At 45.7% G+C, this 12,003-nt stretch overlaps 1 protein-coding gene across 2 annotated transcripts in view; it reads right to left on the bottom strand.

The window, feature by feature from the left end:
- The window catches only part of PIK3C2G (phosphatidylinositol-4-phosphate 3-kinase catalytic subunit type 2 gamma), a 305,535-nt gene that overhangs the window by 81,551 nt on the left and 211,981 nt on the right, over positions 1-12,003 (bottom strand). For both annotated transcript variants that reach the window (XM_065567969.1, XM_065567972.1), the window contains exon 26: positions 2,997-3,106. In XM_065567969.1, the coding sequence (XP_065424041.1) occupies positions 2,997-3,106 (110 nt within the window). The remainder of the gene's footprint in view (positions 1-2,996; positions 3,107-12,003) is intronic.

The following is a 12,003-nucleotide window of genomic DNA, read 5'->3' as shown; positions in this document are numbered from 1 at the left end:
TGAAGGCCTTACAGATCTTGCATTTATCTGTTTGGTGGGACTCTCCCAGGCACTTCAAACAGGAGTCGTGCGGGTCGCTCGTGGGCATAGGCTTAGCGCAGGAGGCGCACTGCTTGAAGCCGGGAGCGTTGGGCATGAGCCCGGCCCCGCGGCCGGGGGAGAAAGGGGGAGACGACCCCCTTAATCCCCTGAACTACAATAACAACTAGAACAACTTTAAAACTATTTAACTATTTAACTAGAACTACAACTATAACTATAACTGCGAATGACTAACTAAGCTAGGGAGAGTGGAGAACAGCTAAGCAGCGCTCCACAGTTCCAACGACCGTCAGGGGCGGTAAGAAGGAACTGAGGGGGCGCCGGGTCGGCTGGGGTATATATTCAGCGCCATGAAGGCGCCACTCTAGGGGGCTCCACAGCCGACCCGCCGGTGTTGCTAGGGTAAAAATCTTCCGACGATCGTGCACGCGGCGCGCACACACCTAATGGAATGGATATGAGCAAGCACTCGAAGAAGAAGTGGCCATATTGGATCGTACCATACCCCTGAAGGAAGGGGTTAGACTTTGGGAGCGGCTGGCCACTGTGGCAGGTGAAAGACTGCTGTTAGGCCCCTGGAAGAGGGTGAGAATGGACTAGGGGGCACTGCTGGAGGGCAGTGTCCTGAAGGGAACGCCGCGAGCAGAAGGGAGCAATGCGGGTCCAGGCGCCAAGCGAGGGCGAGAGACAGACAGGAAACCACCATAAGAGGGCGCTCCCCATGGACTGAGCTAATTCCCAGAGAGACCACTGGGAGGCGCCGCGGTGGTGAGTAACAGGAACAGTCACTGTCACAGTCATGCAGAAATTAAAAACAAATGAAACTATGTAATCAAAGGGCAATGGGGAAATAAGGAAAATCTAGGGGTTAAAATGAAGAGTTGGGGACTCTGCTGTGTTCTAAAATAATAGAAAAATTTAATTTTGGAAGTTCCAAACTACTATGGTCTGACCCAAAGGTTTTGTATCTCGATTCAAACTTCTCCAAATTTTGGGAGTGTATTGTTTCCATGTTCTGTTCTCGACACATCATAAAGTCAAGTCTGAGTAACACAGTTCAAACTGACGTCATGGTGCAGATCTAGATAATTCCAGAGAGAATTGAACAGGAGCAATGCATTTGATTCAGTTGTTTGGGTTCAGGGCCTTCTCTCATTTATTAAAATTCTAATATTGCCTTTGGTTGTATTCAAAGGTGCTGGGCAATACTCTGTGGTCGTCTTTCCCAAGAGCAAGCACAGGGCAAGCTGTGACAGTGTGAGCTTTCCCCAGGCAGGGCCTCAACACTTGTGGCTCATTCAGCTTACAAGCGCATTCAGGGCTTGGCCTATTTATTGAGACAAAGGCACCAATTGCGGTGGGGATTTCTGTGTGGTGGACAGGGTCGGATTAAGGCAGGGGCTTTAGGGGCTACAGCCCAGGGCTCCGGCTCAAGGGGAGCCCTGCAAAAATAAATCACAGGCAGCAAACTCCAGGCCGCTAAAAGGGGCACTCAGGCAGGCTGCCTGCATGCCGTGGCCCCACGCCACTCCCGGAAGTGGCTGGCTGCTGGCACATCTCTGTGGCCCCTGGCGGGGGGGGGAGGAGGTGGCGCCGTGTGCTGCCCCCACCCCCAGCACTGTCCCCGCAGCTCCCATTGGCTGGGAACTGGCCAATGGGAGCTACAGAGGCGGCGCTTGCGGGCACGGGCAGCGCACGGAGACACGCTGTCCATCTGCCCCAAAGGGCTGCAGAGACATGCTAGCAGCCAGCCACTTCCAGGAGCGGCGTGGGGCCACGGCATGCAGGCAGGCGGCCTGAGCCTTGCTGAACGCCAGCCGGGAGACGCCTGTGGTAAGTGCCTCGCGGCCGGAGCTGGTGCCTCGCACCCCCTCCTACACCCAACCCCCTACCCCAGGTCAGAATCCCCTCCTGCACCCAAACTCCCTCCTAGACTCCACACCCCCTCCTGCACTCTAATCCCCTCTCCCAGGTGAGAATCCCCTCCTGCACCCCAATCTCCTGCCCCAGCCCCCTCCTGCACTAAACTTCCTCCTAGGAAAAAGACTTGTATACAGGGGCCTACAAAATCTAATAGCCCCGGGCCCACAGGAGAGTTAATCTGGCTCTGGTGGTGGACGCTTGTCCACAAAAGACAGAACTGACGTCAAACTTGTTTCGTACAGACTGCTAAATTGCCATTAACCTTCAGTCCCTACCAATCCTAGCTGAATCCGAACAACAAGTTAGAAGTGAAAAGTTTCATATTATGCGAATACCAATCAAGCTGCAAAGCGATTATTAATAATACCTAACTCTTATATAGTGCTTTTCATCTGTAGATTTCAAAGTTCTTAAGAAGAAGAAAATATAATTAACCCCATTTTACAGATGGAGAAACCAAGGCACAGAGAGATGAAGTGACTTACCTAAGGTCACCCAGCAGAGACAGGAACAGAACCGAGATCCCCTGAGTCTCAGCCCAGTGTTCTAGCAGCAAGGCCACATTGCTTCTCACAGTTTTTTGAAAACATTTTACAAAAACCAACACAAAAAGTGCATTCTTCACGGAACTCAAAGAAGAAGCTCTTTGAACGAGAAGATTCAAACAGTCACTGGAAGTGCTTGCAGTTCAAACCCTGCAGCATTGTCACAGTGCATTAGAGCGAAGCCAACAAAAAATATACTAGGGTAGTTACAATATGCAAGCTGAGCAAAAAATGTAAGCAACTTCAGTAACGGAAAATAAATTAGGTATGAACAACTCCTTGCATAATCTAAGGAGTTATTAGTGACGTGCATAAAGAGAGGGTTTGTTTGCGTGTTTGTGTTTAGAGACAAATTAATCCTTTGTGTAATTTATTGATTTCAATTGACTAACTCCATAGATCAACAGAGCCTATGATTTGTAATTTGGCAGTGTCTCTTTAAGCCTAAAAGAGGGCATACTTTCTGAATTTTTTTCTGTTTTTTACCTGGTAAAGTGGCTCGTGGCTTGGAGGTCTGAGTCCTGTGGACGAAGGTTATCATACACATACTTCAAATCCTGGACGCTGTTCAGCTCAGGCAACCCTGCATGCAGCATCTTTGAATAAATAGGATTGATCCAATAAATGCACTGAAAATAATTTAAATGAAACAGGGCAACTAGAAAAAAGTGGAGTTACAGAGAAAGAACTCTCCCCATTTATAAATTACAAACCTCTCCTAATGTGGGCAATGTGTGACTCTGGGTATAACACACAGAGCACGGATTAGGAGAATGAAATGCACTCTTAACCTCTTCACATTGATACACCAGAAGAGGGTGTATTCAAATGGATTCAGGAGCTCATGAATCAAATTCCTTGCAACTGATCTCTCTACTAGGAGTCCATCTCCTTAGTATACACAGAAACATTATTTCCCCCTCTCAGCCTCCTTAAGGCAGCAAGGGGCATCTACCTACAGATCTCCAGGGCAGGCTGCAAATACCACCTTCAGCTGTGATAACCTCCTCCCCACCAACCAAACTCAACACTAAACCAGAATGGATGCCTCTCCTTACTCTATGAACTCCTTATACCTAAAGGTATACCTATAAAAACATTACATCCCAATGTCACACTATTTCAAATCCATGCAATTAGGTACATACACCTACCTGTAAGAAACTGTTTTTGTTAATGTACCCACTTTTATTTGCAACATGCCAGATACCATTAGCCTCTCTGTGCCTCAGTTTCCCAGTCCAAAAGAAGGGTACAATAGTAGTTGCTTGCCTCTACAGCAGTATTAGTAGGCTTGAATATGTTGTAAAATGATTGAATATGTCCTAAATATTATTGGATGAAAGACACTTCCTAAATGCAAAGTCTTATTTCCTTCCAATCTTATTTATATAGTAATGAGAGTTAACAACATTGTCAGTGTAGTGCAATGAGAAGTGGACAACTAAACATGTTCAATGTGTCCAGCACACCTGTCCCTAGGCACTTTAAAATGTTAAAAAAAGAAGAGAAAAGTTTCTAATAAATTTTTAAAACCCACTGACTTTGCACATTCCCACACTGAGTTGAGATGATGGACTGTGTGAGAAAATCTTTCCCACCCATTGCTCAGAAAGAATACAAATATAACTTTACCATTGCTGCTTGAGTGTGTACATTCTGCAATGAAATATATTTCCAGCGCAGACAGAAGTGCCCATTGATCTCAGAAGATTAAACCAAATAAAAGGGAAACATAGCTTTTGTTGTAAAGTGAAAGGGGGAGAAAAGAGAGATATTTGTTTTCCTTATTTCTTTCCATCTTTTCTATATTTTTAAATCAATGTGTTTGTATTTTGGGTTCTTTTCTCCTCAGCACCATGGCTGAGATGTTGCCTAATGTCTCAGGCTCTGTCTGGACTGCTGCTGGAACTGTGACAGCTTGAACACTGGTTATGCAGACGAGACTGAAAAATCACTGAGGTGAATTCAAATGGTTTAGTTTCCAAGAGAATCTTCCCCCCAGTTGGGAGGGATTTGGCAAATACAAAGAGGGCACAGGAGCACAGAATTGAAAGGGACCTTCTGGGTCATCGAGTTCTGTCTCCTGCTATCACAGGCAACCCTATCAAATAATCCTGGTAATAATTTATCAAGATCCATTTTAAAACTAGTTTGCCTCTTCTACTCCTATTGGGATGCTGTTCCAGAACCGCACTCTTCTGATGGTTATAAGACCTTCTTCTAACTTCTAGCCTAAATTTATTCCTGGCCAGTTTATATCCATTTGTTCTTATGCAAACATTGTCCTTTAGCTTAAATAGCTCTTCTTCCTTTTTGGTGTTTACCCCCTGATGTATTTCTAGAGAGCAATCATGTCCCCTTGCAGTCTTCGTTTTGCTGGGTTAAACAAGCCAAGCTTTTCCAGTTATAAGGTAGGCCCCCCTCCATTCCCCTGATCATCCTAGGAGCCCTTCTCTGCACCTGTTCCAGTTAGAGTTCATCTTTCTTGAGAATGGGCAAGGCACAATAATAATATTTTGCACTTACAAACACATATTATTTATATATATATATCTTCAAGCAGTTTACAAAGGACTGTAGGTACAAATATCCCCATTTTACAGCTGGGAGAACTATGGTGCAGAGAGGTGAAGTGTGTTGCCCATTGTCATACTATGCGTTGAGGTGGGTAAAGAATCCAGGTCTCTTCTAGTTTCCAGTTTGGTGCCCGAACTATCTTACACCAGATGCAGGTGGCATGGCTTGGACTCCCTACCCTGGGGATATGGGATACAAGAGCCCAAGTGCTGGGGAAGCAGAAGGTTGTGTGGATAGGACTGACTTCTCTGCATTGCTCTGTCGGCTACTGTTCCCCTTGGCAGCATTGTTCCTTGAGGATCATCCAGCCCCTCCATCATCCATGCTTTGTGTAGTTTCTTTCTTCTTGTATCAGAGGGGACAAGGAGGGTTCCCAACATAGTGATGTTGGAGACTGATCAGACAAGACTTTGGGTATTTTCCAACTGGTTGTCCCAAGTACACATATGTTTGGGCACCCAGATGGCTTGGGCTACAGTACTTGATCATCACAGGTATTTTAGTTATCGGATGTAACTAGAGATAAGCCTGAGCCACAAACATTTGGATCTGGATTTCTAATCCCCCAAAGTATGGTAATGTTTGGATCTGCTCATAGTGAAAAGGAAGTGAAGGGCCAGCAGTAAGGGTGGACCCAGGTTTGGATGGAAAACACCTCCAAGGTTGCGGGGTAGGCCCATCTCTACATGAAATAATTAATTATACTAGTTCTGATACAGCACTTTTCACATACATCTCAAATCCCTTCACCAAGATGGGCAAGTTTCATTATCCCTATTTTACAAAAGGTATTTCTGAGGCATAGCAAGGTGGAGTGATTTGTTCAAGGACACAGAGTGACTCAGTGGCAGTGAATCTATATCTCCTTTCTCTCAGGGCTTGTCTATACTTACACGCTGGTTCGGCGGCAGGCAATCGAACTTCTGGGTTCGATTTATTGCGTCTTGTCTGGATGCGATAAATCGAACCCAGAAGTGCTCCCCATTGACTCCGGTAATCCTGCTCGGCGCGAGGAGTACGCGGAGTCGACGGGGGAGCCTGCCTGCTGCGTCTGGACCGCGGTAAGTTCGAACTAAGGTACGTCGACTTCAGCTACGTTATTCACGTAGCTGAAGTTGCATACCTTAGTTCGAATTGGGGGGTTAGTGTAGACCAGGCCTCAGTAATGACTCTGTCTATTTCTTACTCACATTTTAGCAGAGAGCTGATTTGTTAGGCTTCCTTGGAGAACCAGCTATATAGACTTGTGATAGAAATTTCTATCTGGAAAATCCTGGATTTTACATGATTTTTTTTAACTAGTTGAATGCTGCTCATGCCCCCCAGAAATCCTCTGTTCTAGTTCATATTGATTCTTTAGTGAGAGGAAAGCTGATAAACTACAGGCTTTGTAGCTGAACTCTGCCAGCAAGGCTTGTGGGCCTCCCACAGATATTTCTGCTTTTCAGAGTGATGGGAACTTCATGGCTTATTTCTTCCCTCGCTCCCAGGAGCATATACTGGTACTGCTGATATCTGGAAACATGCTGCTCACCACCACGAGAATAAAGCATTAACTCCATACTGGGCCAAAAAATCTTGTGGTTCATAATCACAGTTTGCTGGAAGCCACTAGCAGTTACTGACCATTCAAAGCAGATAGAGTTTACAACCCCAATCAAGCACTGCACATTTTGAAACTGGCCTTATATAACTTCAGATTTGACTTTAAAATAACAACAACAACAAAACCTTATATAGACATCTCAGAAAGCAGAACTCAGGCAGTGATATGTAGACAAGATGCAGATTTTCAGATATGCATAGAACTTTCCATCGTGGAAACTTGAGACTGCTTTTTCTGCATAAAATAAATATGAGATGGTTAGTTTATCTTTCCCTTCCTGCTATCATCTGGTATTTTGCATTAAAGTGAGCCCAAAGTAGAACTTCCCCATAGTCTATTTAATTTTCTATACATTACCCTTTTTACTATACGTGATGGAGCAGTCTGCCCTTAAGAGTAGTAGGGCCTAATGGTCAGCCCATGTGGCATGGCCCTTTAAGAGTTTAAAAGGCCCAATTATATATACAAGGACCTGGGAGATATTAGGAGAAAGGAAGCAGTCCCAGGAATAAGAAGTATTCTGGAGGAAATACTGTTACTGTTTCTTTAAGGGCCAGGAACCTTGCAGAGAGGGGAAGGCAAGGGTCCCCTCCCTCCTCCTCCTCCCCAGCCCGTTGGGAATGAGCTGGGAAAAGGGGACCAGCATAAAGGCTGCCTCCTCTCTCCTAGCAGGGCAGGCACCAGGAATACTAACTAGCTTGCTGAGCAGTCTGAAGCCTAAGGGAAAGGGGCCAGCTGAGGGAGAAGCTGGCAAAGGCCTTATGGCTGGATAACCCATAACTCAGCTCAGGAGAGGACAGCTCTTACTTCAGAAGGACTAGAGAAAGTGAGTAAGAGAACTCAGCTCCAGGGAGGAGAGCTGGGGGGACTCCTGATTAAGGAGAACAGTCAGGGACTAACTAATGCAGTCCATTTGCAAAGGAGACTCCTGATTAAGGAAGGTCTGAAACGAGTAACCCAGAGAAAGAACCAAAAAGGATTCCAGAAGCAGAGACTATTTACAGATGCAGGAAAGACGTGTCTCCTGAAGGAAGGAGTCAGAGGCTGCTTGCTGAACTGAGTGGGAGAGATGAGTGTCCCTGGGTGCAGCTGAGTAAGCTCCTATTTATGGCTATGGCTCTGGTTAATGAGATCAACCTGTGGCACCATGCCTGCTAGAAAGGAGTGTACCGGGGTGACCTCCATGCCACCACACTATGGCTCTTAGATTCTTTTAGTTTTGACTGGCTGCTTGTGTCATGGGGGGAGCCAAATTCCCCCTTCAGACTTCAATGAGACAAGTTGGGGCTTCTTCAATATGATGAGGCACTCACCTCTTGAGTGCCCTCCACTGGCTGGGTGTGGTACTGCAGTCTTTCCTGTCCCAGGTGCCACCTGTAGGTTGTTGACCTTGCTTTGTAGGTCTTCAGTGGCTCAGCCCTCCGGCCAAGTCACTCAGTGTAAAACGGATGAACGGCTTCCAGGATAGCAAAGTGTTCGACACACTGTCCGCCCTCAGCCCCATCTCTGGGCCCCTCTAAGTCCTGCCCTTCACTTGGGCTTCCCAACAGCCTTTTCCCCTTCTCAGGGCTTTGGCCACTTTGCAAGTAGGCCGGTGGGGAGACCACCCACTATGCTGGGTCCCAACCCAGGGACCCTATAAACACGTCTCACTGCCTCCAGTTTGCTGCTGCTACTTCCCTGGGCCTTTTCCCATGTAGCCCCTTTCTCTTCATCCTTACCTCAGGGTTACAGTTGTCAAGTCTTCTCATTCCCAGGGCCAGTAGATCAGCCCATTGAGCTCCTCTGGTCAGAGCGGAATACCCATCCTCAGCCTTCTGGTCCTAGCCAGGGACTGACCTGCTTAGGCCTTGCAGTTCTTTTTATCGGAGCCTGCTGGGCTCTGATTGGCTGCTCCTACAAGGCCTCTCCAGGCCTAGGGTGACCAGATAGCCAGTGTGAAAAATCAAGACGGGGTGGGAATTAGTTGCCTATATAAGAAAAAGTCCCTAATATTGTGATGGTCCTGATAATATCGGGGCATCTGGTCACCATAGACTCACCTTCACTGCTCCTTCCCAGGATGTGTGTGTGTGTGTGTGGGGGGGGGGGGGGGTAAGGATCGCGGGCCCTCCAGCAGGAGGCCTCGAAGGGCCTGGTACACCCCATCACACTCAATCCCCTATGTTTGTTTTATTTCCTTTCTCTTTAGAAGAAATAAGAGCACCCATCCACAGGCTCTGAGTTCCCTGCCAGTTATTTACAATTACCAAATCAGAATGCAATACCATCAAGCTCATCCTTCCACCAAGCTGCAGCTTATAGTCAAGTGCTAACACTTCGCTGTATGTTGGCCTGTAGCTCAACCCCCATACTGCTCTTCAAAGGCCATGTGAAAAAAATGGAACCTGCAATGTGCCCTGAATGCCAACAGATCCAAACAACATGAGACTTGGGGCGGGAGGCCATTCCAGAGCTCTGTGGCCCTTGTGCAGAACACTCTCCCAGCATCCCCCTCTCTGTTATATGAAAAGGGCTCTAGCATCAACACCTCTGCTGACTGCAACCATTACACTGTATTAAAGGGAAATAGGAGGTCTCACAAGGGGACCTGGTACCAAGCAAGTTAGGGCTTTATGGGTTAAAACCAAAACTTTAAAAATCTATCCAGAAGCTCTCAGGTAACCAGCACGGATGTCCATGTTCACAGTCAAGCGATCAAATGGGGTCATGCAGGGATCATTTCTGGGTCCAGTTGTGTTCAATATCTTCATCAATGGTTTAAATAATGGAATAGAGAATACACTTATAAAGTTTGCGGATGATACCACGCTGGGAGGGGTTGCAAGTGCTTTAGAGGACAGGATTAAAATTCTAAATGATTTGGAAAAACTGGAGAAATGGTCTGAAGAAAATGGGAAGAAATTCAATAGGGACAAATGCAAAGTAGTTCACTTAGGAAGGAACAATCAGTTGCACACATACAAAATGGGAAATGACTGCCTAGGAAGGGATCTGGGGGTCAATCTAAATATGAGTCAACAGGGTAACACTGTTGCAAAAAAAGCAAACATTATTCTGGGATGTATTAGTAGGAGCGTTGTAAGCAAGATACTAGAAGTAATTCTTCCGCTCTACACCACACTGATTAGGCCTCAACTGGAGTATTGTGTCCAGTTCTGGGAGCCACATTTCAGGAAGGATGTGGACAAATTGGAGAAAGTCCAAGGAAATAAAAATTATTAAAGGTCTTGAAAACATGACGTATGAGGAAAGATTGAAAAAACTGGGTTTATTTAATCTGGAGAAGAGAAGACTGAGAGGGGTCATGATAACAGTTTTCAAGTACATAAAAAGTTGTTACAAGAAGGTGGATAGAACAAGAAGCAATGGGCTTAAATTGCAGCAAGGGCAGTTTTGGTTGGACATTAGCAAAAATTTCCTAACTGTCAGGATGGTTAAGCACTGGAAAAAATTGCTCAGAGAGCTTGTGGAATCTCCGTCACTGGAGATTTTTAAGAGCGGGTTAAGACAAACACCTGTCAGGGATGGTCTAGATAATATTTAGTCCTGCCATCAGTGCAGGGGACTGGACTAGATGACCTCTCGAGAGCCCTTCCAGTCCTATGATTGTCTATAATCTATGTACTCCCTATAGGGCATCCCATTTCATGCACCAGTTCTAACTTCAAAATTCCTTTAAGATGGGAAACACATGGCATATTTTGCAATGTATAATTTTCATTTTGGCCATAGGAGTGCAGTTTTGCTGCACATCAGAGGGTGCTCAGAGAGGTAAGATTTGGGGATCCTGTGCTGGGCACACACGATCCTTAGTGCCATGCAGTGCAGCATTGTGGAGTCAGAGATTCCATTGCTCCTTCCCTGGAGGAGCCCTGCAATGCACAGCCCAGCTGCTTGCTCTTTGCACTGGGCCTTTGATTTGGGCTCTACTGAGTAATCTCTCATCTGCAGAGCTGAAAGCGCTTTACAAACATTAATCAATAAAAGTCTCACATTACCCCTCTCAGCCTCAGTACCATTATACAAGGCACTGATAAAACATTCCTGTCTCTACTGGAAATACCTCACCTGGTGCATTCTAGGACTGCACGAGCCTTTTTCATGGCTGCATCACATTGGCGGCTCATAGTCATCCTGCAATCAACCAATACACCCAGGTCTTTCAACTCCTTTGTCACATTCTACTGATACTTCCCCAGCTTATAGCAAAAATTCTTGTTGTTAGTCCCTAAAAGCATGACCTTGCACTTTGCACTATTAAATTTCACCCCATTTCTATTACTCCAGTTTACAAGATCATTCTTGTATGATATTCTGGTCCTTCTCCGTATTGGAAATACCTCCCAACTTTGTGTTATCTACAATTTTATTACCACACTCCCACCTTTTGTGCCAAGGTCATTAATTAAAATGTCAAATAAGACTGGTCCCAAGACCAATCCCTGAGGAACTCCACTAATAACCTCCCTCCAGCCTGACAGCTCACCTTTCAGCATAACTTGTCTTAGTCTCCACTTTAACCAGGTTCCTTATCCACCTTTTAACTCTAATATTAATCCCCATCTTCTCCAATGTAACTAATAATTTATCAAATGCCTTACTGAAATCCAGGTAGATTAGATCTACTGCATTTCCTTTGTCTAAAAAATCAGTTATCTTCTCAAAGAAGGAGATCAGGTTGGTCTGGCATTTTCTACCTTTTGTAAAACCATGTTGTATTTTATCTCAATTCCCATTCACCTCTATGTCCTTAACTACTTTCTCTTTCAAAATTTGTTCCAAGACCTTGCATACCACTGAGGTCAAACTAGCAGGCCTGTAGCTGCCCAGATCAATTCCCCACCCCCTTTTCTTAAAAATAGGAACTATATTAGCAATTCTCCAGTCACAAGGTATAACCCCCTAGTTTACAGAGTCATTAAAAACCCTTGCTATTGCCCTTGCAATTTCATGGGCCAGTTTCTTTAATATTCTTGGATGGAGATTATCTCCCCCACCCAATTTAGTCCCATTAAGCTGTTTTCGTTTGACTTCCACCTTGGATTTGGTAATATCTACCTCCATATCCTCGTTTCCATTAGCCACCCTGCCACTACCCCTAAGCTCTTCATTAGCCTAATTAAAGACATAGGGCAGGTCTTCACTACAGTTGGGGGTCGATTTAAGATACGCAAATTCAGCTACGCTATTCGCGTAGCTGAATTCGACCTATCGGAGTCGACTTACCCCGCTGTGAGGACGTTGGCAAAATCAACCTCCGCGGCTCCCCGTCAACGGCACTCACTCCCACCTCCGCTGGTGGAG

The sequence above is a fragment of the Chrysemys picta genome, chromosome 1 (assembly GCF_011386835.1).
Source record: "Chrysemys picta bellii isolate R12L10 chromosome 1, ASM1138683v2, whole genome shotgun sequence".
In the NCBI taxonomy this organism is placed as follows: Eukaryota; Metazoa; Chordata; order Testudines; family Emydidae; genus Chrysemys; species Chrysemys picta.
The sequence above is the reverse complement of the archived record's forward strand: the minus strand, read 5'-3'. Positions and strand labels throughout refer to the sequence as shown.